This window comes from Phalacrocorax aristotelis, chromosome 1 (assembly GCF_949628215.1).
Source record: "Phalacrocorax aristotelis chromosome 1, bGulAri2.1, whole genome shotgun sequence".
In the NCBI taxonomy this organism is placed as follows: domain Eukaryota; kingdom Metazoa; phylum Chordata; class Aves; order Suliformes; family Phalacrocoracidae; genus Phalacrocorax; species Phalacrocorax aristotelis.
In genome coordinates this window covers 141,827,052-141,852,938 of record NC_134276.1, presented here as the reverse complement: position 1 = coordinate 141,852,938, position 25,887 = coordinate 141,827,052, and the positions used below count along the sequence as shown (strand labels likewise).

The 25,887-nt window shown below is 38.3% G+C and overlaps 1 protein-coding gene across 3 annotated transcripts in view; it reads right to left on the bottom strand.

Annotated features, from left to right (window-relative positions):
• The window catches only part of SHISAL1 (shisa like 1), an 83,392-nt gene that overhangs the window by 21,656 nt on the left and 35,849 nt on the right, over positions 1 to 25,887 (bottom strand). For 2 of the 3 annotated variants that reach the window (XM_075112765.1, XM_075112759.1), the window contains exons 2-5: positions 24,579 to 24,677; positions 15,501 to 15,714; positions 7,335 to 7,658; positions 2,716 to 3,971 (exon numbers count right to left, since the gene is read on the bottom strand). In XM_075112765.1, coding sequence (XP_074968866.1) covers positions 3,956 to 3,971; positions 7,335 to 7,658; positions 15,501 to 15,714; positions 24,579 to 24,645 — 621 coding nt within the window. In that variant the 5' untranslated portion in view covers positions 24,646 to 24,677 and the 3' untranslated portion in view covers positions 2,716 to 3,955. Of the gene's footprint in view, positions 1 to 2,715; positions 3,972 to 7,334; positions 7,659 to 15,500; positions 15,715 to 24,578; positions 24,678 to 25,887 lie in introns of those variants that run through there. The other variant, XM_075112775.1, reaches the window with a different exon arrangement.

Below are 25,887 nucleotides of genomic sequence, written 5' to 3'. Positions count from 1 at the left end.
CATATATATGATATCTTCCTAATGATGAACAAACCAACTGTGTTTAACTGATGGCCTTTTCTTGAACTGTGCAGCAAAACATCATTATAAAGCCAAGGCCATACAAACATGTTTTATCACTTTTCTGATGAAATGCCTAATTGCTTGTGCAATTGTCTTCATCATGATCTAATCAGGGAATAGTGACAATAAAAGTAATGATGTGGTAGATCCTTGACCTCAGCTCTCACTGCAAATAATTGTCTGACATTGTTACCATTTATGGTCATGCATCCAGCATTATCACATAAGCTTCTGATGATTTCATTACTGTCTGGTATTCTATAGTATGCTATTATTTCGTGTAGAAATTTTAGCATACTCTAAAAGATCTTACGCAACTCCATAAAAGGTTTATTTATTGCAGATGGCTTTTTGTTTAATAGTAACTCTGAGAATAATGAATTGATCTGTGCATAATCTTCAGCTCAACTACCTGCTTGTTCCTCCTTCAGTTAGGGAGTTATCTGTTTCTTGACATCCAAAATATATGTTGGGACTTGATTTTCCAAGACACTGAAAGCAATGGGATTTTACTTCAGAGACTTATTTTTCTTCTTCTTCTTCATTCCCACTTCTGTTAAAAGCACAAACTGAGCATAGATCATTGTTTTCAGGTGCTTTCAGTAGTTCTCTGGGGCAAAACCCACTTATGGTGGACAGCATTCTGTCTATCATTTTCTTTCTTTTTTTCTTTTCCTTTTTTTGAAAAGTACTTTCTTTCAGTCCAGAACTCCAAATTACGTTAAACCTCCTAGTTTGAAATCCTGTTGCAACTTTGCATGAACAGAGGAAGGCTTGCCTGTTCAGATAATTTACTGCAGCTCCTTAACAACTCCCCTTTTATTTCTTCTACCACTTGCAATACCTTTGGCTGATGCTGTTTACGCTCCCTGTTGTTTGCTTGTCCATCTGCCTTATTTAGTCTCTAGAAAATGAAAAGCAATTAGTTGAACGTTATCGATGTAATAGAAGTTTTGGTCCCTGCCAGTTAAAGCTTAATACAGCTGAGACTGCATAATTCAATACAAGGTATGGAAATTACTCACTGCCTCATATCTTTGCCTTTGCTACTGTAGATCCAGCTACTCTTAAAAGCATGTCAGGGGCAACTAGGATGATTTTCAGTTACATTTCTATTTACAGATCTAAATCAGAGGTGATTGTGAGCACCTAACTTAGTCTTTTAAATGCAAACGTGACAGTGAAATCAGCCAGCCTGGACCCCTTTGATGTGCTATTGAGAGAAACAGCCAGACCGCATGAATGTATGTGGGTATGAAGCTCAGCTGGACTTGCACAAAATGGCTGGAGCTGTTTTAAAGTTTCTCTGTGATGCTTCAGAATCAAAGTGAGGAGGTTTAGAATAATCTTGCTATTTTATTATGCAGTGCATATATAAAATGTGTAAAACATGCATATGCTATTACTATTGAGCATCTGGCACCTAAGAGGATGTAAGGGGTAGGAGTTTTGTAACTACTAAAGTAACTACAGAGTCTTTCAAAATTAAGTGGTTTGTATTGTGAAAAAGAAGATTGAATTAGTTGATAAAACTTGGGATATCACACTTGTTCCTGTGTGTGATGCTATAGTGTTGTGACATTATGCACTGCAATTGTGGGCTTAACTGGAGTCTTCTGATTTCACATGAATTTTATGTTGCTATCTGCTAACTTCAGTAGCGTTACTCCAGATTTGTTGTAATGTAGATGAGGTAAAGATCTGCAAAAAATTCTGCTGAAAATATATGACAAAATTTAAATATGGAAGAATGTGGAACTGGTTTCCAGTATTTTTAGTAGCTTTCTTTTCTCAGACTGCAGAGTTCATTTAGCAATAGTCTTCAGATACCTTCAGATGACCTTTTACCTGCTCACTTTTGTTCTAATTGCTGTTTTCTGTCAATTCATTACCACATTTAAGTTAAGTTAAATCACTTCAACTGTCCAGTCCTTTTAAATGAAAGACCTTCCTGAAGCTGATGAATGTGAGAGTCCCAATGTGATGGACAGGCTGAGAAACAGCTAAAATGGGGAGTATCAATCAGCCCACATCCAATGAATCTGCAGTTCACAAGAACGTAGAAAAATTAATGTTGCAACATGGGGCCTGCAATTTACAGAGCAAAAGGAAAAGGAGAAAGGCGTGAAATGAATATGTATTACATAAGTATCAATAAAAGATGCCGTGGCTATCAATACACACAAAGATTGCCTATATTCAGACGGAGGTGGACAGAAACCTTGCATATTGGCTTAGCTTCACATGCTAACAATGGATTTCTAAATACAAGGAAGAAAGAAAGCACTCAGTAACTTATGTATCTTAAATGCAAATGATAAAAATCAGAACTAAATCTTCCCATTTATTTGCATGATTATAGTACTGAGGCAAGTAAATAAAACTTGGAGCATTGCAGGTTCGATCCAATCCCTCTATCTGTTTGTGCTCTTGGTCTCCTGCCCTGACATCAGATAGGAGGCCAGGCAGCAGAAGGGATATGCAATGCAAAATGAGTTTCAGCATCTGGCTCTTCTAGGAGCAAGAATTTTTTTCCTTAGCTGTGCTTTTGGTTTTAGGCAATTTCTATTTTTACAATTACACAGTTCCTATCAAACAATCAGTTTTTGGGGGGCTATGGCCATGTTCACACTGCACAGCTGACCCACTTCAGTGCCAACGTGCCAAGCTAGGTGACACAGGCAAGGCTGCATGTGCAGCTCTTAGAAATTATTGAAGCAGAGGACCTACTCATTCTGGATATTTCACTCCACTGATAGTCTATATCCTGGTTCAAAATCTGGTATCAAAGCGAATTCTTTCATGTAGCCTTTTTAGCCACCAGCAAAGTATTTAATCCCTGTGTTTTTTGCACAGTTGCTGTGGACATGCTCAGTTACCTGCTGGCTTCTAAACTCTGCCAATATTTTTATAGGCTTTTTCCTCTCTTTCTTTGTAAGTGCTTTGGTAGTCATTTGAAGACATGTCAAGTAGCAGGTGAATAGCAGCAGGCTAAAAACTATTCTATTTGTTGTCTGAAAGACAATGTGGCTCAGAGGAATTCACAGCAAAAGCAGACTGCAACATCTAACAAGGGGAAGTAAAATAGACTTGCCTTTGTCTAACTCATTCCAACTGCACAAAGGAAATAAGCACGGGCTTACCCTGCTGGGCTGATACTTTTCCCGATTCTGGACAACCAGCAGGTTTCTGAAACCGTGAGTCATGTAACAAAACATATATGATCACATATAGAGCAGACATTGCCTCTGCATGCTGTTGTATAGAAAGGCAGGGAACAGAGGCAGAAGTTAGACTTCAGGACAATATTCCCTGTGATTTGAATCCTTGATGGAGGTGGGGAGGAGTTCAACATCACCAGAGCAATGCAGAGAGATCATGTTCATCTGTTACCCTCTCACATCTGGAACACAGCACAGCCACGGAGAGTATAGAGAAAATCTGCCAGGCTGCCCTGGCCCACACTTCCTCTTATGTGGTCTTCCTTGCTAATCTGACCTTTTTTAGTCATTATTAATTAGCAATATTCCCGTGGTTGTGAGAACAAGTTTTTTTCAGTAGTCAGGATTTTGATTCCTCAACTTACAATATTTCATTTTATCGCCTTCCAAGCTTGCACTTTGTGGAGCAGTAGTAATGATTTGCCTGCTGCTTGTTGCTGTTTGATCTCCAGCTGTTAAAAGCTTGCTCAGGCTAACCAGACTGCAGATTCTTACGTGGACCAGTGAGCATGGAAGGGGCCAGCTCATGCACCTCAGCCATGACCTGGAGGAACCACCATGAGGCAAGCCACAACCTTTTAAGCTCATTTACTTTCAGTCTGTGACGGTGTTCGGGTTGCGGAAGGTACGTCCACCTGGACCTTCAGACCACACAGGCCTTTGGACAGCCCTCAGATGGTTTCCATACTAAAGAAGAAATCAACATTAGTTGGGCCGCAAAATCCATACACTAGACTACATTATTCTAAATTGGGCTCGATGTTGCTGAGATTAATGATTTTCCTTCCTGTCCTTGCAACAACACCGCAAGCCCTCTGCAGAGCAGCCAGCAGCATGTATAACAGATCCCAGACTTCTTTAGTTATAATAATATTATGGCTATACATGGTCCTCTTTGTCTCAAGTAAATAATAAAGTGATCTGCTACAACAAAATGTTTAAACATCTTGGGGATGGTTCTACACACTATATGACTTGCTTGATTTTTCTCTCTGACATGTCTGTTTCAGTCATTGGTTTCATTGTCAATTCATAGCTTTTACACCAGAATAGGAAAAGATAAAATAAAAAGCACTTGCATAATTTTGTTAAATCCAGGAGGATCCCAAACTGCTTCACGAACTATAGGTTAATGCTTTCATCTTTTTGGGGATAGTTTCTTGATGTGCAAGAATCATTCTCCTATTATCATCATGTAGTGCCTTCTAGAATGGGAAAGTTTTTTAACTGTATTAGGATAAATGTAGTACAGGAAGCTAACAAGTTTAACAACGCCTGTCATCATGAAAACTTGCAAACTGTTTTGGAAAATATTTTTAACAGTATTTAAGTTTTTAAGTCCTGGCTTATATGCACATGTCACAGGATAAAAAAAAAAAAATACCTATTTTGTATTTTCAAAAAGCTCATCTGTAAACAGGAACTGTTCTTATGGTACGATACCATGTATATATATACATATATATACACACACACGCAAGCGTGTTTGTGAGGTCCTAAAGAAAAATGCTTATTTTTCTTTATGGAGGGAAAAGCTGGGATAATTTTAGGACACAATAAAAATGCCAACACAAACTGAAGAGTTGATTTCATAGACTGGAAACCTGCTGTTACAAAAGCATCTAAGAGATTGGTATCATCACCTAGAATAATGAAAATTCAGGTATAAAATACAGAAAGATATGAATAGATTAGGCAATTTTAAAACCAGTGGTGGAAATTATAAATCCAGTAACACCCTTGCACTTCTTCACTGATAGTATGATTACATTTGAGTAGACAGTACTGAGGTCATTCATCAAATACAGACTGCAGCAGAACCGGACTCTCAAACTCAGCTTAATTTCTCTAGGGCAAAATTGCCATATTTTCACGTATATAATCTTCAGATTATCTAATAAATAAACCAGGCAACCTCCTCTTATTCCCCACTGTCTTAGGAACTGCTATAGTACACAAGCCTGTCATTTTCTGAGGGAGAGTTTTACTCAAAAACCTCTTTCACATGCTAAACACCTTGTCTGTGATCACCAGTGCCTACTACCTTTTTCCTGGTATTTTTTATGTATCCAACTCAGACTGAGCCATCTATGCACTCAGTTAAGGGGTTGCGAGTTTCAAAAGTTGCAGGTTATAAACTTGAAAAAGATCTCCTGTAGTGTTTTACATGCTGAAATACAAGGGATAAATATTGTTTTGCTAAGGAAACATCTACTTATTTCTTCCATTGAGCAATGAAAGGATTAGGAAAAAAGAAACAATTTTATGGGAACTGAGGGGAGCGCAGACAGACAGTTTATGGGGGTAGGGGTGAGGGTTACTGGAGTGACTTATCAATGCTCATCTCCTGCAAACACAGGAAGAGGAGCATATAGGGTATGCTCACCTGATCCTAACATACATTCTCCGCTTAATGCTTTAAAAAAAGCAAAGAAAAAGAACAACAAAAGTCAGTAATGGAACGTGACCAAGAATCCTTCAATAATTATTGAATAGTTTCCTTTAATTTGTAATGGTATGGTGGAATTACCAAGTGGTATAACCATGCTGATATTTTTATATATACACAACATGCAGTCATTACATTTTTACATATGCACACAAGCGCACGCGCACACACACATCGATTAAGTTAGAATACAATTATTGTACTACAAATGTTGGTCTTAACCTGTATGGCAATTCTGACTGACAAATGGCAAATCAATGTGTAAAAAAGCTGAAGGAATTAGATAAAAGGAGAGAAGAGGAAGTAAAAAGAAGAACGTTTACAACTAAGCACAAGCAAGTCTCTATCTTAAGTAGCACTGTTAGACTCTTCTGTTTGAACAAGGCCTACTAGAATGGTCCTTAAGTCTGATCTGCACTGGATACATCCAGTACTGGCTACCATGCCAAACGACCGCCTCTTTCACTGATCCTGTCCTTGGGTCAGACTGTCACTACCTTTTCTATTAAGAAAAATCTTCAACCCTATGTGCTCTAGATTTACACTTAATCAAAGGGCAAGTTATGAACTAAAAGGACTACTGCTGTCGTCATCTCATCCACAACACAGTGCTACCCAAAGCTTTCAGACCAAGATCAACGTTGTAGCTTTATGTGCTCTACAGCTTCAGGAACTGCTCTCATCTTTTTCACCCCACTCATTCTTAGATTACTTTGTTTTGCCAAAACTCAGCACTCAGCCTTCTGGAACACTTTTAAAAGACGCTGGTGACCCTGTACCTTCTCTGCTCCCTTGAAAATCTTCATGTTCTCTTATCAAGAAGAAAGTACCTGCCTTTCTTGACACTTTATTCAGAGCATCGTTTTATTCAACTCTCTTCCTTTGCTCCTGTTTTCTTTGGTAAAAACAGTCCAAAACCATTCAATGTCATTTTGCCCCATCACTATCAGTATTAGTTTCTTCTATTTATATTGCGTGTTCTGCCTGCTCCTGAAGTATCTGTCTCCCTTTTGGCCTGGGTTTTTTGGGAGGGTTTGTTTTGTTTTTGTAGCATTTAACTTTACAGTAGCCTACTTGTGTCACTCTGTCAAATGAGATCAAGCTATGCTTTTTTGGCTATGCATATAAAAAAAGGTAACCTGTTTTTTATGTCGTTTTTGTGTCTCATGCCACATATAGTGTGAATTTGTGACATCTTGAAGGTATATCAGTGTTGCTATTTAGACAATCTTTTAAAACCAGACCAACAGATACACATAGCAATTAATCTTTGACACCAGATTAAAGTTAATTTTATAATGGCCAATGTAGAACAAAGATTTGTAGCTTGTTTGGACCACAGAGTAGTAAAACTATTTAGCACTGAAAAATGGCAGCATCTATTTCTCTGAGAACAGCATTAAAAGATTACTTAATATATTCCAGAGTAAGAAATCACTCCAAGCAGTAATTCTGTAAGACAGTTCATGATTAAAGAATTATGTGCTAGAAATGATGCCGTTCAGCCTGAATTTACAGGCACTTCCAAATAGAGGTGTTTGTTCACACTACCAAACACCACAGTCAAAAAAAAAAATCACAATATGGCTTAACTTACTTACCAGGCAGATGTACTCTGAAAAGACATCAGGGGTGGGCTTAAAGCATCTCCTTTTAAAGTATGTACTGTCTGTGATGTTTGAGGCTGTGGCTGAGTTTGAGGCTGTGTCTCTGGCTGAGGCTGTGTCTGTACTTGGCTTGGATCCTGAGCAGGGTTAATCCATCGGCTCTGTCCCTGTGTCATCCACTTTCCCTGGATTCCCCACCGTGCCAGGTAAAATTTGCAAATATCATAGTTCATTGAAGAGTAATATAAAAGGTCCAGTACCAGCAAGATCACCACAAAAAAGCCATAGATCCACACTCCTAACAGTGCACTGTAGTTGCTGTGAAAGAAAAAAAGGGAAAACAAGAAAATTATCTCAAATCGGTAACGGTCATTGCGTTAGTTTAAGAAGTTTGTTTGTCTCATTAATTAAATAAATATAATATATAGATGGATGAAAACAAAAATTTTGTTCTAAACCATGTGTCCTTAAAGATTATTTATTATTTCAATCTAAATACAGCTATTTGTGTAACATGGGAGGTTTTTAGAATCTAAGGCCCCCTGTCTTACAAATATTTTAATTTCTCACTCTCACCTGTGTATTTATATCAGCACTTAAGTTTGGTGTACAATTAGCTTCAATGCCTTAAGACCACTGGTATATTCACAGTTGACGGGTGGTATGTCTTATTCTGCAAATTCTCATTCCTAGAGAGTCACCCGACTGAAAGTGACAGGGCATTTATGAGAGTGAGGGTTAACTGTGTGAAATATGCTGTAATAACTGAGACCAAGGAGTGTCTATACTATTTAAAACATTCACTTCTCACGCATTATAAACTACTTGCCTTAAAGGGTGTTTAATGTGCTTGGATTTGCTGTGAATTTAATAATTAATTATTGCTGGATACAGAAGATACTAGTAGAAGGATAAGCTTTCAAGAGCAACTGCTAAAGATCCCTTAGTTTGCTGGTAAACAAACTTAGGAAGGAAGAACATTGACAAGATCATATCATACAATGCATTCCACAGGAAGGAAATATGTCCTACATTTATACTTATATGTTGGGATAGTTATAATGTGTATAAATAGGTAAAGGCCTTGAAAATTGTCAGCTCCTGTCACAGTGCATGGAGCTGTAAAGCTATGAGAGGTGACTAAAGATATTAAAAGAAAGGGCGGGGGGAAGGAAGAAAAGGTATAAGGGGTCACAAATTTGTAGATCAAAAAGGGGCAGAAGCACTAAATATCTGCTGGAGATGCCATATTATTAAAATAAAAATGACTGTCAGGTGTAAATGCAGTTTGGATTGGAAACTCTGTGAGTGGGGAGGATGAGATCAGAACAGAGAAGGAAAGAAATGGGTAGGAATGATACTGTTAGGTATACAGCAAAGAAGGCTAATGTAGACCTATGAGCTAACGTTGAAGTGTGTGTACCAGAGATTGTAAAAACAAAAGCAAGCAGAAGGGATACTTAGTGAAAAATATCATTAAGACGACAGTCTTGGAGAAAAATTGTACTGAAGTAATAGGTGGGCAACCCACATCTATGTGAACCTGAACTTACATGAATAAAATTGAACACACACTCAACCATGCTCTCTTTCACAGAATTCAGAGAAACTTTGAGGGAATGGTGTTTTATCAGGACATTGATCAAAATGGAAGTGCTGTAAGAAGAAAAAAGGCTGAGAGCACATATTATAGATGCAAACCAGAAAGATATTTTGACATTTTAAAAATATGTCCCAAGCCTTTTCAGATCTAAAACATTTCAAGTCTCTGCTTTAAACTTTCACTTCCATTTAAACTTTTATATGACTCCTTCATTTTATAATTCTAAAATAAACAAGATTTGAAATGAGAAATCAGACAAGAAATCATAATTTTAGTTTCTGTGCTGCTGCCTATCAGCACGTATTGAGACTGATTCTCCTCACCAGAGAATGATTTTTTTCACAATACAGATGTAACATGGAACCTCATTTAATCTAAGCATAGCAAATAACTCTAAGTAACAAGAGGAAGGTCAGAGCTGTTAATGGGTCCCTTCCTGTGTAACTTTAGGATTACGCAAGCCTAGGATTTAAGAAATCAATCAATCAATAAATAAAAAACCCAGTAAATTTCCAGGAGGATTGGAAGTAGACAAAAAATAGTGCTTCTGAAAACCCTTAACTCAAGAGTCTTTGCCTCTACTAAAGACTTACACATGTGTGCCTAACTTCACACAACAGTATGCAGACCTTTGTAATGCATTAAAATCTTTGCAGTCCAGGCACTTGAAAATATAACAGGATCTGGTTAATCCAGGCTTCTCAGCAGTGCTACTCTTGACTTTCAGTGGATTTATTCCTATTGGGGTAAACTCTTCTGTTTTCTGTTAATATAGATAAAAGGGAAGTGAAGGCTGAAGAAGTCAGGCAGAAATCCACTGTAATAAAATCCTGTTGTTCTTCATCACTAATGCCAATAGGAACCATTTTACAAATAGGTGACCCGTATTTGATCCATAGTAAGAATGGAAATGTTAGAAAACATGTTATTTTTGTTTTGGCAACAATGTGAGCAGCAGGAACGTTTCTTATAGCTATCTCAAAAGAATTTGTTTGTATTTTAGATATTTAATTTCACCCATCAAAATTTTAGTTAGCAAAAATTAGAGCTATTTTGAGTGTTCCAACTTAAGGCAACAATTTATTAATCATACCATATGTGAGTTATCCATCTGCTCCTCCTAAATAACATCTGTTTCTCACATGTACAAAAATGAAAGACTGTTTTATTTTAATTAAGAGACAGTAGGACAACAGCACTATCAAAAGGGCCTTGTGAAAAATCACAAGCAAGCTTAATAAGTAGTATGTTTTGAACACAAAGGGAAATTCCATACTTTCATGTTTTCTGCTTCTCAAACTATAAAGATAGTAGAAAATAGTAATTTTGCTGATGGCTACTACTTATAGTAAAAAAATAAAACTTCCCTACAAATTCAGATGATATCTTAATTAGAAAATAAACAATCTCACTTTCACTGAATAACAGTAAGGCCAGAGACACAGAAAAGAACTGGGAATCAAAAAACTCCTAAGACTTGCTCTCATTTCATTGAATTGAATGATTTAATTGTAAGTGTTTCATCCTGCAATCTGATTTTCCTGTACTTTTGTGCAGAAGTTTCATTTCAATTAAAAATAAAGTGTGACAAGATCACAAATTTACTGAGATTGAAGTTATAGGGGTTTGTTCCTTCACAGGGACAATCAAGTATAACAAGTTGTTACGGTGTGGTTGTTATCTCCTCTCCCCTTCCCCAGCTGGAAAGCTTGCCCTGCCCTGCTAGCGTTCCTGCCCCTCCCAGTCACTCATTCTGGCGGTTTCTGTTTAGGTTCAGCACAAGGTTTAGCAATGCATCACTGAAAATTACTTCTAAAGCTATGTTGCCCAGTCCTCTGCTGCTGCTGGCACACAAACACAAAAGCTAAATCTGGAGTAAAAGTTACAAGACAATTTCCTTTTAGCTTTTCTGTGAAAGAGGGTAATTCATGGACCTATTTGAAAAGTTTAGCAGCTCATTATTTTAAGATACTTCATCTTTTATAGAAATATGATGCATATATGGTATAGCCTTGACAGAAAGCCCACTTGTGTAAATGGAAAGATTTGCTCCAACTTCAGAGAGCCTTGAATTGGGCTTTCTGAGAACAATAAATACTTTTACCATCCATCTCCTCCTATTCCATCTACCGAGTCCTGTTTAGATTTCTCTAACTTGCCTACACACAAATGAAAAGACAGGTTCTTTTATTAGTATTCTTACCCCATGTGATTCCTTCCATCTAATTTATTAACTTCTTAAGACAGATGACAAGCAGGTTAGGACCAGGCTATATTTGTTTTTAGAAGAGTTTGTTGGTTTTTATGTGCAGCACATAGACAGAAAATAATTCATTTGGGAATTCAGGCTTAAGAAAAGTATAAATCAAAACAATTGTGAGCGGAATTCTACAGCTGCAGAGTTTAACTGTGGGCAGATGGCCATGGAAACTGTTTCTTTCCCTCTTCTCCTTAAACGGGGCTCTTTCTTGCAGTAATAACACTTTTTAAGTGTTTTCAAGTGTTGCCCCACTTACATCCTAGCAAATGCCTTGGTACTTCTAACACTGAGGAAATCTGGGCAGTTTTTGCATGTACACTTTAAATATTATCTCCCTCCCGCCCCCATTTTGTTTTTACTATTTTCTCAAGGCCCTTCCCAATCCTGTGTTTTCCTGTAGAATCTGTTACTGTAGTACCTAAGAGGTCTTCCCAGCTACATTACATCTTTTTGCAATAGTTGGTAGTGGAATTGATAATTTTTTTTTTCCCCTTTCTTGTACAGATGACTTTCTGGGAGATATTTAAGCAAATGCCAGCTCTGTGGGGACACGCTGTACATGGAGAAAGATAGTGCTATTCTACCCTCACATTGTTTTCGGTGTGATATTGTAGCATGGTGTGCAAAAGCCAATAAACCCTGAAGAAACTAGAATCAGAGACGAAGAAAAACATCAATGCATTACAGACTGCCATAACACTGTTCCAGTATCAGATTAAGGACCCCTGGCATAGTAGCGCTGCTGATAATCCACCAAAACATGCATAATAGAAAGTCTGAGAGTACAAATACTAGATTCAAGTGAATACTATTTTTAAGAACAGTTAAACGATTTATTAGACAAAGTTTTATGGAAAAATACTTTGGATGGCAGAATTGTTCTTGTCTCTTAGACATCATGGGTATTTCTATATTTAATACTAAATGAACTGTTTACATTCAAAAATATTATAGACTGATTAATCTGCGTGATCACAAAGATATAATAGCCCAGTATTCTGCACTTATAAAAACATATAAATCTTTTGTTATAGTAATAGAAAAAATGTAAATAAACCTGGTTATAGTTATATTGTGTGACTGTAGAAGACAAATGTGTTTTTTTCAGCGGTGCCATGACAAAGAAGTTACAAGTCACTTCATTAAATTTTTTCCCTCAACTGTATTATAAAACAAGAAATTTGTTGATCATCACAAGAATGGCTAGGGGAAAAATAAACCAAATAATAATATTGTAATAAACCAGATAATAATATTGAATCACTCTTCCCTGAAAACTATAATCCTTTTTTTCAGTTCATTGCTATTCCCATATCCTAAATCATTCTCCCCAGCCACAGTACAATAGGTTTCATCAGAATTTTTTCCAGTGGTGTGTGAAATAAGATCTAAACGAAGAGCCGACTTTGTTACTGTAAAGCAAACCCTGGATGTATTAGAATCCAAATAAAGTTAAATTATCCTATATGTTAAAGAAAGCCAGAGCGTATTAATTAAGATGCTTTTTACAATGTTTTAAATGTAGGCATCTAGGCTTCACTTCCTTCTGCCCTCCACAGCATAGTAAAATTATCAGGAAGTTTTTCTACCGATCTCAGTGAGCTCAGGGTGAGGAGAGATCTCTTCCTTTGTCTCACTGCATTGGTGGAGCTTTACATAGAAGGTTAGCATCTCTTCATTTTCCTGGCCCTGACTGATTTATTGGAAGTGATGTTTCAGGAAGTTACAAAAAGGCAATAGTGGTTCCATGTTTGCGCTTCTCTAAGCTACACCTCCAGAAGCTCTTTATTGCAAAAGATCAGCACACAGCTAACGTCCACAGGAAATTCTGGACTGGAGACATACATGGTAAACAGCCTGCAGGTGGTTCTCAACCATGAATCTTACCAACAAAGACTACAGAGGTAGCTCTTTCTCCATCACAACTGAATGAGGTGACTTTTTATAATAACAAACTATTGCTAAATGAAAATTAATATAATACACTATGCTCTAAATATTTCCATTAAAATAAATACTGTAGTTCATAGAATGCCAAATTACCTTTTTCCCATTGAGGAACTGCTCACGCACAACAGACCTATAATACAAACAGCCCTAAATTTATTTCTGTGGGTGTGTGCACACGTGTGTACATGTACAGATGTGAGCAGGTATGCTCACAGAGAACACAGGAGGCAGGGAAATTTCCTATATCCCAGGGCATATTCTGCAATGAGACTGTACCTGTTCCTCTGTACCTGTCTGCTTTGGAAAGTGGCTGATCACCCTGTCCATTTCAGGTTGTTGGTAAAAGGAAGAACATAAGGGCCTTACCTTAGCAAGCTCTGGCCATGACTACATGGAGTAGCTCCTGAGATACTGGAAAAAATCCTGAAGCATTGGCGTTCTACTTGACCAGTAACGCCCCAGACACTGATGATGTTTGAAGCTGCCTGTTAGGCAGACTTAGTTGCTCAGCAGTGTTGGTGCAGGGTTTACAGAACAGTAAGAGAATAAGTAAAGCAAATTTGCTGTGTGCAAGACAAAGAACTTGGGAAGTGGGGGGGAAACAGCCACACCAGTCCATTCTTGAAGCTGGTTTTTTATCATTTTGAGTGTGAAGCAGTTTCTGGCTATGCCTGCAACTACACACACAGCTCTTCTCTACCGAGTGCTGTGAGGATCTCTCTTCAGGCAGGCATCCGATTGCTGCCGGGGTAGCATGGTCATCTGAGTAAACAAAGGGGCAGCACATCCTGCGTCTACCACAGAGTGTATGTAGAGCACGCATTGCACAGGGCACTGGGGTATAGCATGGTATAAACTCCACCAGGTTGCCTGGAAGCACATATGCTGGCAGAGTTGGGTAGCCCCAGGTGAGGGTGCTACCTGTTTCTAGATTGTCTGGACTGCACAAAGGGTACAGAAAATGGATGGCCTTTAATGGGCCTGATCAACTTGAAGTGTTTCCACTGCGTTCTGTGTGGTATGTTCTCATGGTGTTCCCAGATGCACTACAAGGCCAAGGCAAGGAAATTTCACCTCAAGGACATAGCTGCACATACGGTAACAAGACAGTATAGATCCACATTGATTTAAAGGTGTCTTATAAGGGTAGAATATATTTTTGTCTTTCTTTTACACTATGCGCTACACAGACCTCTTTATAGTAGGTGTTTGTCACTTTAACACCTGTAAAGTTAGAGTATGCAACTTCTACATCTATGCAAGTTTCAAACTTCTCTAGGCAGAGCTGTATGAGGAGTGGTTGTGAAGGAAGACAACAGCTTGCTGACTCTATGACCTGGCTGCTGCTGGACACAGCTACACACAGCGAGTTAGAAGAGCCAACATCAGTATTCCAGCACCATAGCCTCCTAGCAGCCTTGCACCTGCTTCCATAGGAATCAATGGCCACACACCGAGTTTGGCACTGCAGAAGAAAACACTAAAATCTCTGTTGTAAACAAAAATCAATAGGGTGGAATTCCAGTTGTCTTTAACCTCCCCCTTCCTTGCCCTGGTACCAGATACCAGAATAAAACGGCAGGGGAAAGCAGATAGATCAGAATTCAACCTTGGAGTTTTACATCAGCTGAAAGTTGCCTTCTGCACCAGAAGAAATCACAGCAGACTAGTGTGGCCAGAATTTCAAATACTAGGTAGGGACAGACCACAAGGGAGGATTTTGTCATAATAAGTAATCAGTAACAAAGATTTACTTGCTACTTACTGGTTCTTTAGAAAAAAAGTTACTGCGATTTATCTTGAAGGATAGGCTCCAGCAGTACATGGAAGTATCCCAGGTAACAGGCAAGGAGACATCACGATATTGGCATATAAGCAAATACATCCTGTTCCCCAAGGTTGGTGATTACAAGAGATTTGTATTCAAAACAGCAGACATTCAAAATCATACATTTGGGTTGATGTGGAAAATGTCAACTCCATCCCTCTTTCCCCTACAGAGAGCTTTGGGTTTTATTTTTATTGATACACATTTCAACACAGTTTGGATCAGACTGGGGTCACAGGGAGACTTTTGTAGCTTTTATATGTAACTTTGTATTTGTTACATTTATATGCAACTTTTACATACAGGCTCTCCTAGCAACGTTTATAGCCCATGTGAAAGCAAAGAAAGCAAAGTTAAAATATTCTTTTTTTTAGGAGTTCCATAACAGCAAAAACCTTTTAGTAATGTTATTCTGTATGTGCAATTAATCTAATCGCTTCCACCATTAAGTACACCTCAGACTATGTTACTAGACCAGGAACAGTCTGGTGAAGAATACTTCAAAACTCATTTACTTACTTATGCATATATCCATCTGCGTTCCCTGTTAAGTTCATCTGCATAACAGTCTGAAATTCTGTCTCATTGCAGCAGTATTTAAATACTGTGTTGTTATGGTGACAGCAAAAGATGTAAGATTTATTGTCAGAAAGACGGGGGCAGTGAAAACCAAAGTGGTAGCGACCTTTGTAGTCCGTATACGGCTCGCAGACCCGAAAATGTGCAGACAACACTGTAAAACAAAGAACAATATTGGCTTTATGAGTCACTTGTGTTATCTGTATGTTATAAAGTATAATTTTTCATTGGTTAAGCTTAAACAATTGTTTGATTTCTGAAAAACAGTATTTCAGAACTTTCAACACCATAACATTTAGTACTAAAATATTACAGTACTTAGCCTCTTATTGTATTTTAACTTTTATTGTTACTATATTTCTGATCACTATTATTTCTTTTAAGGGAAGAGGAAAAAATGCTTTCTATGCCAAGAAGCACAAAAATATTTAGGGAAACATTTCATACTGCTGGTCTAAATATATGGATATCCATAAACACCCAACAATGTTGATGTTTGATTCTCCTGGAATGACTTCATAAAAACAAAAAGTCTATGTAAAAACTGCAATAAAAGTTTGACGGCACTTGATTTATAGTCACCTTTCTTAACAAAAAATACTTTCTCTACTCTAACGGTCTTTCTTTTATAAGGATTAGTCTGCCAGAAATAGTAATTACAAAACAGTATAACAGATCTGAACAGCTCTGAATTTGCAAATATATAAAACTAATAGAAATACAGCAATTCCCAGGAGTTCTTACACTTTCCCTTTATAAATTCTCATGTAAAGTGTTTATTACATCTCTGAGAACATTTTTTACAGGAATATGTCACACCGATTTCACCATCACTTCTCCTGGGGAAAAAAAAAAGAAATGCTCTCCATATATATCCTTCGAATGCAGACTTGAGGCTGAGTGTCATGTGGCAACAGGCACACTGTGGTTACATCTACATGGTAAGACTGTGGGCAGATGCAAGCTCTGACCATGCTCTAAGCCTACTGGTTGCAAACAGCCCTTATCTGGCAGCTGTGCAGTCATCTTAGTCTCCCTGAGCTCATCAAGCATGCAGAGGGGCAGGAGATAGATCCCTTCCAGTATGGTCATAAGCAACCACATATGACTTGTCTTGTTTACAAGAAAATATTTGGTTCCATATACTTCCAACGTTTTAACTGATTTATAGTTTGTGTTATGGTAGGCCTTACAGCATCATTTAAGATTACACGTGTACCATACAGACACCCCCCCCCCCCCAAAGGCGTTACGCTCTAAGGAAAGTGAAATGTAGAAGTCAAGAGCCTGAACGCTCTTAGCGGTGAAATGTTTTTACTCTGATCACAGAGCAGAGGCACAGCAACGCTGGGGGTAGCTGGACTTCATCAAGTCACACCAGTTAATACAGGATATCTGCTTTAGACTGACAGAATTAACCCTTGTAACTTAGTGTATGATTTTTGTATCAGTTTACTAGTACAAGAGGTTACAGATAATGGCTTGCATGGGTTTAGCTTAATGGTATTGTTTTCCTCTGCACATAGTCCCTGTTGATCTGTAATTGCATCTGTGCACCTCATCTATCTAATCCTCATTTCTATGTTGCTTAAAAAAAGCCTACACTTTTGTTTCTCAATTTTATAAAATATATTAATTTCAGGAATCTCTCTCGCTTACTGTAGGTCTAGTCACATTTTAAGGTTGTGACAGTGGAGATTACTTCTTTATTTGCGTGTATAGAGGGAGCCTAGGACAAAAACCAGAGTACTAGTACTAAACTGAAGAGAAAAGGTAACTTGTACTGCCCTCTGAGTGAAGGAGAACCACTCTAAACATTTTACATTTTTTTATATATATATATATACACGCACACACAGAGACCTGTCATCATTACTTTAACAAAAGAGAAAATTCTTTTGTAGATTAATTCAGTCAGAAATTGAAAGTGCTAGAAGAATACTATTTCTAAAGGAACATACATATTGAGAAAACTAATTACATATCTGTTCTTGCCCTGCCTGGGAAAAATGTATGTTCCAAATCTGAGGATGCTATCATCAGTAAAGAAATTGTCTTTCTCTAGGCTTAGGATTTCAAGACCCTCTGTAACTCTCGCAACAGATCTGTGTTCAAATCCTGTTCCAAAATCCACACAGCATGCAATTGCATTTACATGTACTTGTCTGAACAAGTACTTACTTCCCTGCACTCCCCCTTAATTAACATAGCAATAATGTAAGTGTTCCATGATTGATTTGGTTTTTAAAAAAACTCAGTGGCTGTGGTTGGAGGGGACCTCTGGAGCTCAGCTGGTCCAACCCCTCTGCTCAAGAAGGGCCAGCTAGTGCCTGTTGCCCACGACCACGTTCAGACAGCTTCTGAATATCTCCAAGGATGAAGACTCTACAGCCTCCTCGGGGCAACCTGTGCCAGTGCCCTGTCACCCTCACAGGGGAAAAAAAAACCAAAAAGCATTTCCTGATGTTCAGAGGTAACCTCCTGCGTTCCAGGTTGTACCCATTGCCTCTGGTCCTGGTACTGAGCATCACTGAAAAAAAGACCCTCGCTCCATCCTCTTTGCACCCTCCCCTCTTCAGGTATTTATATACACTGATAAGATCTCCCTGAGCCTTCTCTTCCTTAGACTGAACAGTGCCAGCTCTCTCAGCCTTTCCTCCTATGAGAGATGCTCCAGTCACATTCATCATTCAGCGGCCCTTTGCTGAACTCTCTCCAGTAGCTCCATCTTTCTCTTGTACTGGGAAGCCCAGAGCTGGACACAGCACTCCAGCTGTGGCCTCGCCAGTGCTGAATAGAGGGGAAGGATCACCTCCCTTGAGCTGCCAGCAGCACTCCTCAATGGAGCCACAATGGAGCTTTCCAGCCAGCTGGTCCCCAGCACATACTGGTGCCTGAAGTTGTTCCTCCCCAGGAAGGTGCAGGACTTAGCACTGAGCCCTTTTCTCCAGCCTGTCCAGGTCCCTCTGGATAGCAGCACAACCCTATGGTGTATCAGCCACTCCTCCCACCTCCATATCAACAAAACTTGCTGGGGTTGCACTCTGTCCCATCATCATTTTAGTCTTTAACTACCTATCATTTGTTTTTGGAAAAGTAAACCTAGAAAATAATGAGAGACACACGTGGCATGGGAGAAATTCACAAACTAAATCGAACTTTTAACTAAGTATTTGATTTGTAACAAGAACAGGAGCTTGATTCAGTTACTTAAATACAGGTCTCCAGTGCCAGCTAAGATTGCCCCAGTCTGTCCTGTGTGGTCTCCAGCCTCCAGTGGAGGAGATGCCGGTCTCTTGTAGGTCCAGTGCACACATGGATGATCTGGGGTAAGTCAAATGGAATTAGTTGCACATGATTAGGCACCTATAAAGGTCCCTAAGTGTTTTGTAAATGTTTGATACCAGCTTGCGAGGGTGCATTACATGCATTACAATGTGTCAGTTCCACTAGTCACCATTACTAGGAAAAAAGGTGAGTCTATGCCTGAAGTCAACAAACAGAAAGTAAGTCTTATTATTGGACTTAATAAATATAAGTAAAGGGGTAGCCTTCATAGTATAGCACGGCGCTTCCAATAGTGATGTTTATGCACAGTATTTTTATTTACAGTATTCAGCAGAAGAGCACCCATCCAATCCTTCTCTGATAAATGGCCAGCTTCAGATGCTTCAAAGGAAGATACATACGTAATATATCAAAAAGCTGTGCGATAAACTCTCTAGTAAGAACAATGTCTTTCCATTCTTCTCCTTTGGGGGTTGCTTATGTCCAGAACATTATTGTTTGGGTTTTTTCTCTCCACGTTGTCCAGTGTTCTCCCTATCCAGCTGAAGGATAACTTTCACTGAACCTACAAATTTCTTATCAGGATTAAATGGCTTAATGTATGTACTACTTCAGTTGCGGCCATAGAAAAAATATAATTGTCAAACTGATCAATTTGACAGTTCTCACTTTTTAGCCATCTTGACATATTCCTTCTTAGCTGGAATATCTGCACTTCGATTATATCAGCTGCTCCTAGGAAACAAAATTTTCTTCTTTGATACTTGCAAAGCCTTAGAGTGCAACACAAATTGTTTATCATGCATTGCCAACAGAATTGTAATTTTTTTCAAAATGCCGGTATAATGCCTTTTATGGCTAAAGATATATTAACTTATTTTTCCTTTTAAAAGAAGTTACATTATTACACCTACTTATATGTTAGTAATTTCTGAAACCGCCAGTACTGATAGTTGTTTCAAGTTTGGGACATTTTATGGAAGATATTTATTGCTAGAACTAGCTTTGCAAATAACAGAATAGCAAAAATGTCATTTTTTTTCTTATGTTATTACTAAAACTTAAAGTGAATTACATCAGTGTTAAGCTACCACAAGTGAACAGCAGCCCTGCCAGGTTACACCTGACCTGTATATACATCTAGTGCATGCTATAAGGATTAAAACTAGTTTTTCATGTTTCATAAGCAATCAAATATTTCCATACTTCTGAAATTATACAGTGCTCTGAGAGAGACACTGCACAGTGAGAATGCGCTAGAGGGCTATAAGGACCCCAAGAAGTTTAGCTTGCTCATCACTGCGAAGCAGTTTACTTAACAGCACATGTGAAAGCATCCCCTGATCCCTAGACGGGTCCTTTGCCCATTTTAAAAGGAAAACAACCCCCAAACTTCTTTGGGGATGAAAACTAGGGGAAGGATGACTATGGAATTAAGGGAGAACAAAGATAACATCAGGTCAGAGAAGGAGTGATGTCTGTAATGAAATGTAGCCCTAAGCAAATCCTTAAATAGTAAAATGTGTGTCAGTGATTAAAATAAATGTACAAATAAGAGCATAACATGATGATTGAATTACAGTCTGAATTTGGTAGTCAGTGTGCGGTAGGTTAACCCTACTAGGCACTAAGCACCACACAGCTGCTTGCTCACTCCCCATCCCAGTGGGATGGGTGAGAGAATCAGAAGGGCAAAGCGAGAAAATTTGTGGGTCGAGACAAAGACCATTTAATAAATAAGAAAAAAAAACAAACCAATAACAACAACAACAAAAAACAACCCACAAGTGATGCTAAAGCAATCACTCGCTACCAGCAGACTGATGCCCAGCCAGTCCCTGAGCAATTTGTGGATAAACTCCCACCTCAATTTTACTGCTTAGCATGCTGTGATATGGTATGGAATATCACTTTGGCCAGTTTGGGTCAGCTGTGACCCCTGCCAGGCTCTTGCCCACCTCGGCCTCTTCGCTTGGGTGCACAATGAGAAACAGAAGTGGCCTTGACGCTGTATAAGGGCTGCTCAGCAATAGCCAAAATACTGGTGTGTTACCAACACTGGTTTTTGGTCACCATATGGGTGCTGTGCAGAAAATTAACCCCATCCCAGCAAGACCTAGTACACAGTGAAAAAGCTTTACACAGGTTACAATAAATTGATAAATTTACTTGCTGTCTTTGTTTCTCTGAGAATCAGAGATCCAGTAAAGTGCATTTTTTAAAAAAAGTATTTTTCCTGAAAATAACTTTGCTTAAATCCTGAGGATTAAAGAGCCTTATTTCTACAGAAATACTTCAGATAAAAATATTGTACCTGAAAGGCTCTTAAGTTGCCTATTGCAAAGACAGCAACTGATTCTGAAGTATAAGAATTTGCACATGCAATTCCGCTATTTTTGAGAAGTATTATTGAACAGGTGATACAGATGCTCCTATCTCTGTTCCTACTAATTTAGAGAGGAGAATAGTCTGTCATGCTTCAAATGACTGATTTAAGCTAATTTTAAGATTTATCTACTCTACCTTAAAAAGTAAACAGCCAGTGCCCATCAAACTGTTACTTCCCTATCTATTCACAGTTAGAGATCTGTGTAATGCTGATTAAATTTTTAATTGAGCTACTAAATTTTTAAAGCCCCAAGGCTTTCAGAATGTCTGGTCCTCATAAGCTTTCCATATGGATCCACAGAAATATTCAAATACATGCATTTTACTTAGCACAATGCCAATCATTTGAGATCCTTGGATAATTTTGCTACATGGACATTCATTTCCTACTTCAAAGAAAAAAATACTGTAATGTGCAAATAATCTGTCAATTTTTGCTAGTTAATATAAGCCTTGCTGCCATCCCTGATTTTATAAATGTGTTTCAATCATTAAATGAATATAAGTACCAACATTACTGCAAAGCAAACCTAGGAGTTAGTGGTCAGAAAGCATATTCTTCTGGCATGGATGCACGCTGCTCCTCCCTTTATTATGCATCTCTTGTACGGCTAGTACAACTAGTGAGTGTTCACAAATCCTAAAATTGCATGCCATTGTGATCTTGATAGCACTGAAATAAAATCAGCATGAAGTTTCAGTATTCTCAATTCAACTTCATCCTTCTTTTTAAATGGAGCTATAGCCTACCTACTCGGAACCGAAGGCTTTCTTTTCAGTGTTATTTGTCCCTACCCTGAGAGCATTTTGCCCATCTTAGGCAACTGCATCTCCTTCCTAACCACACAGCTGAAGCTGCCAAACTTCATCCTTGTTCTGAGACACAACTTTGGTATCTGACCACATCTCTGCTCCACTGCCGCTGTCACTGCTTCTCTCCTTTTCTGACACAAGGAAGACCAGGCTCTGAGAACAGCTGCTCTGGGAAGTCTCCTGTTACTCATGCCCTTACTTTCATTCCACCTGTGGGGCCAGTGAAAGTTATGCTTCCAATTGTTAAGTGCAGTTTTCAACCACGCATACAGATTTTAGAAATTTAGAACTAAGATTGTGAATCTTAATATATGAAAGACTTGGAAGTAAAGCATGATCTAACAGACAGAAAAAATCCAAGGAACTCAAACGGAGTTTTGCCATTAGATTTTCATTCCAGCCCAGTTTAAAAATGATGTTCATATCATTCCAGTGAGAGTAGCATCCTTTTTTTCCTGACATTCTCACTGCACAAAGCCACCAGCTTTCCTTTACAGAAGCTGACCTGTTTTGGACAAAAAAAAAAAAAAAAAAAAAAATTACATTCATGCTGGCTGCAAAAATCATAAATAATAAATTTCAGCCTGTAAAATGTGTGTGAGTTAGCAATGACCTAAACCCAATCCTACCGATATCAGTAGTAAAATTCCACATGGAGCAGAGTTAGGCTGGCATGAAAGGTTTGTGATGATTTGACATTAAGCCTGTACCATACATGTTAATAGTTAGCCAAGGAGCAATAAGAAAATAAGGTACACATTTACAATGACAATAGTTTGTGATGTTAATAGATTAATTATGCAAGAGGTAAAAACTACGTGTACTTCAGAGGCAGTACTTTTCTTCTAAGAGGAAAAAAAATATCAGAACACTGGCTTTATGTCTGGGTCCGAGAGAGTAAGTGCACATATACACCAGCGGCGGACTACTTCTGTTTGCACACATGGTGTAATCAGTGTCCCATTCAATTGGAACATAGGTACTTATATCATCTTGAGAAAAAGAGTTGGAGAAGGGGGATCTCAGGAGGTCTCTAGAAGTCTCCTATAAGGAGGGCTTCTAATCAACAGAAGAGACTGCAGCAGCTGGAAAAGTTTTGTGATGTTTGATCACTAGGATACACTCACTGAAGTCTCCGTGAATAATTGGCTTCACTCACGCACCAGGGCAATAGCTTTCTGAAACGACTTTAACTGGGAGAGCAACAAAGAAACTGCAACCCCCGTGCCTGATTCTAGCACACAGGAGGAGGTAGTTACATAACTAGGGACGCAGCGCCATACGTAGGGATATCAGTGGAAGGACTCTACAGGAAAACTGTTTAGGCAGAGAAGTAGTCTAGTTGATAATATCATAACATTGTTAGCAAAAGGACTGTGTCAGTTATAGCTAAATAATGAGCTATGATCAGCAAGAATCAACTTGAACACTTGCAAAAAAGCAATGAGACTGTGGGCAACAAAATGCACACTTGAACTAATTGATGAGGATCTAACACTGAATATTACAGGCATTATGCAGACAGAGTAGTAACACCTGTTACCAGAGCACAAGGATACCTTAAGATTTATAATGCCCGGTAAGGTTTTAAGTATGGTGGTTAGGGGTGTGATGTACTGCAAGGGAATAAGGAGCAGGGATGGAAAAAAGGTCTTTCTGGATTAAAAAGTGCTTCAAGAATGGAGGATAAAAGAAGTTGTACTGAGAGTTAAAAACTCATAGAATTAAATCTATTTGGACTGAGAACCTTTTTAATTATTTTTTACGTATTCATATAAGAAAAACCTTAATGTCATAAATAACTTCTGAAGAACAAATGCAACTAATAATCATAGCATTTGACTAATTCTCAATCTAACAACTGACAGATTTCTGCACAAATCGTTTTTGTGTGCTAGTAGCAAACATCTAGGGCAGATCTACCAAGCACCAGGAGAAAAATCTCTGGAACCACTCCCTCGTCCAGTCAACTCTTTAGATTCAGGAAAATAACATAGCATTTGTGTACCATGATGTCGTGCATTTTTCTTTAAAATGTATATAGCAAGTTACATTGTATCTAACATGTATTCATCTCAAGAATAGCTGAAGTTCCAAGTTCAATCCTTCACATGCTTACATACTCTAGTGTGCTCATACAAAAACACACAGTTGGAACCCGACTTGCTCTGCTTCCAATAAATGGTTATTCAGCAAAATGATTGGATTGTACGGTGGTGTAGAGCTTGCTTTTCCTTTTAGATGAGCTGAAAAACTAGCATATCAAAACAGTAGCTTTGTTTCTTTTAATTTTTCAGCCTGCTTTACCATGTCAGTGTCCCACCACCTTATCCTTTTTCAGCTGAATTTTCAATTGCATTTAAAATTCCAGCTTTCAGTTCTTAAATACAAAGAAGCTTTATTTAATTTATTACTCAATTAACCACCCATTTGATTTTGTTTGTTTTGTAGGAACCCAGTATTAAATTGCAACTAGTTTTTCCCTATGGCACACAACAGTGAAAGATAAATTCAAATAATAAAAGTTACCTGCTGATAAGAGGAATGAAAGCAGAACCATCAGCACATTCAAGGACTGTTGACCACAACTTGTCATCGTTGGCTTTCATTGGTCCATTAGAGAATTACCTGTTTGACAAGATGCAACATCATGGTTAAGTGTCTGTTTCACCTCACTGTCATTATTCAAACTTCTACTTCCCCAAAAAGCTTTGGTAAGTTGAGATGACTTCACACAATAAGAAAAAAAGTCATACTTATTTCTGGACTTAAAAGTGAAATACACTCTTCTTTCTATGATTTTGTTAAAATTCGTTTCTCATTTCACCATGAAAGTATAGAGCTATTTACATACTTTTCATTAACCCAGAGTAGAGATGAACCATATAGAGTCTTTACTGGATATTCACACTTCTCCTGTAATCTACATTCAACAAAACTGTGCTTGTTTTACTGTCACAAGAATGGGCTGTTGTATTATGCCTATAAGGATGAGAAGGAGATAAACAATTTAAAAAATAAATTCGCTGCTTTGAAAGTCAATCTGTTTTACCCCATTAGAGGGTGCAGTCGTTCAGAAAGTGGGTCGAGCAACTGAGATGGTTGGAAACATTTCAAAAAATGTCTTTTCATTACAATCAGAGCATTTCATGGGATTATTATTTCTTGTTTTCCTAGAATCGAGGGTGAGCTGTGATGCAGCTTGGCCGGCAGTCAGCATGAAAAGGCCATCCCAGTTTTTTGCAGAACAGCCCCACAGCCGGGTGAGTCCAAATGCATCTTATATCCACAGTGATTCAATGTCACCAGCTGCACATTCTACAGCTCTAGCAGAGGCTCTGTCCGAATGCAGTTGTTGTCATCAACATCAGTAGAAACGTCTGGCACCCCAGCCTGTTGTCACCGCTAATGCAGACTAACGCTGGATGCATAACATCTTCAACATCCTGAATGCACGTTGACATCAGAGAATAATAAATAGGTAATTTATTCGTTTGTACAACAACACTGGGAGCTTGGGCTATAAACTAGAAAGCCTAGGTGGTGCTACTGAAAGCTGGTGGGGTGAGTCCAATTCTTGGGTTATTAAAAAAAATGTTCCTAAAGGAGCAACTTGGAAAAAAGAAAAAGAAAATGGCAAATTATGTCAAAAATTACACTGTTTGTTTCTGACAGCTCAAGAATAACACGTTGCCAAATGCTTATGAAATCAGTGCAGTATCATATGAATACTAGGTAGTTTACTAATAAGTGTTTACTACTGAATCAAATTAGAATTCCAAGACAATTACACCTGCATGTAACAAAAGGGAGCAGGTGAAAAATCAACATCATTATA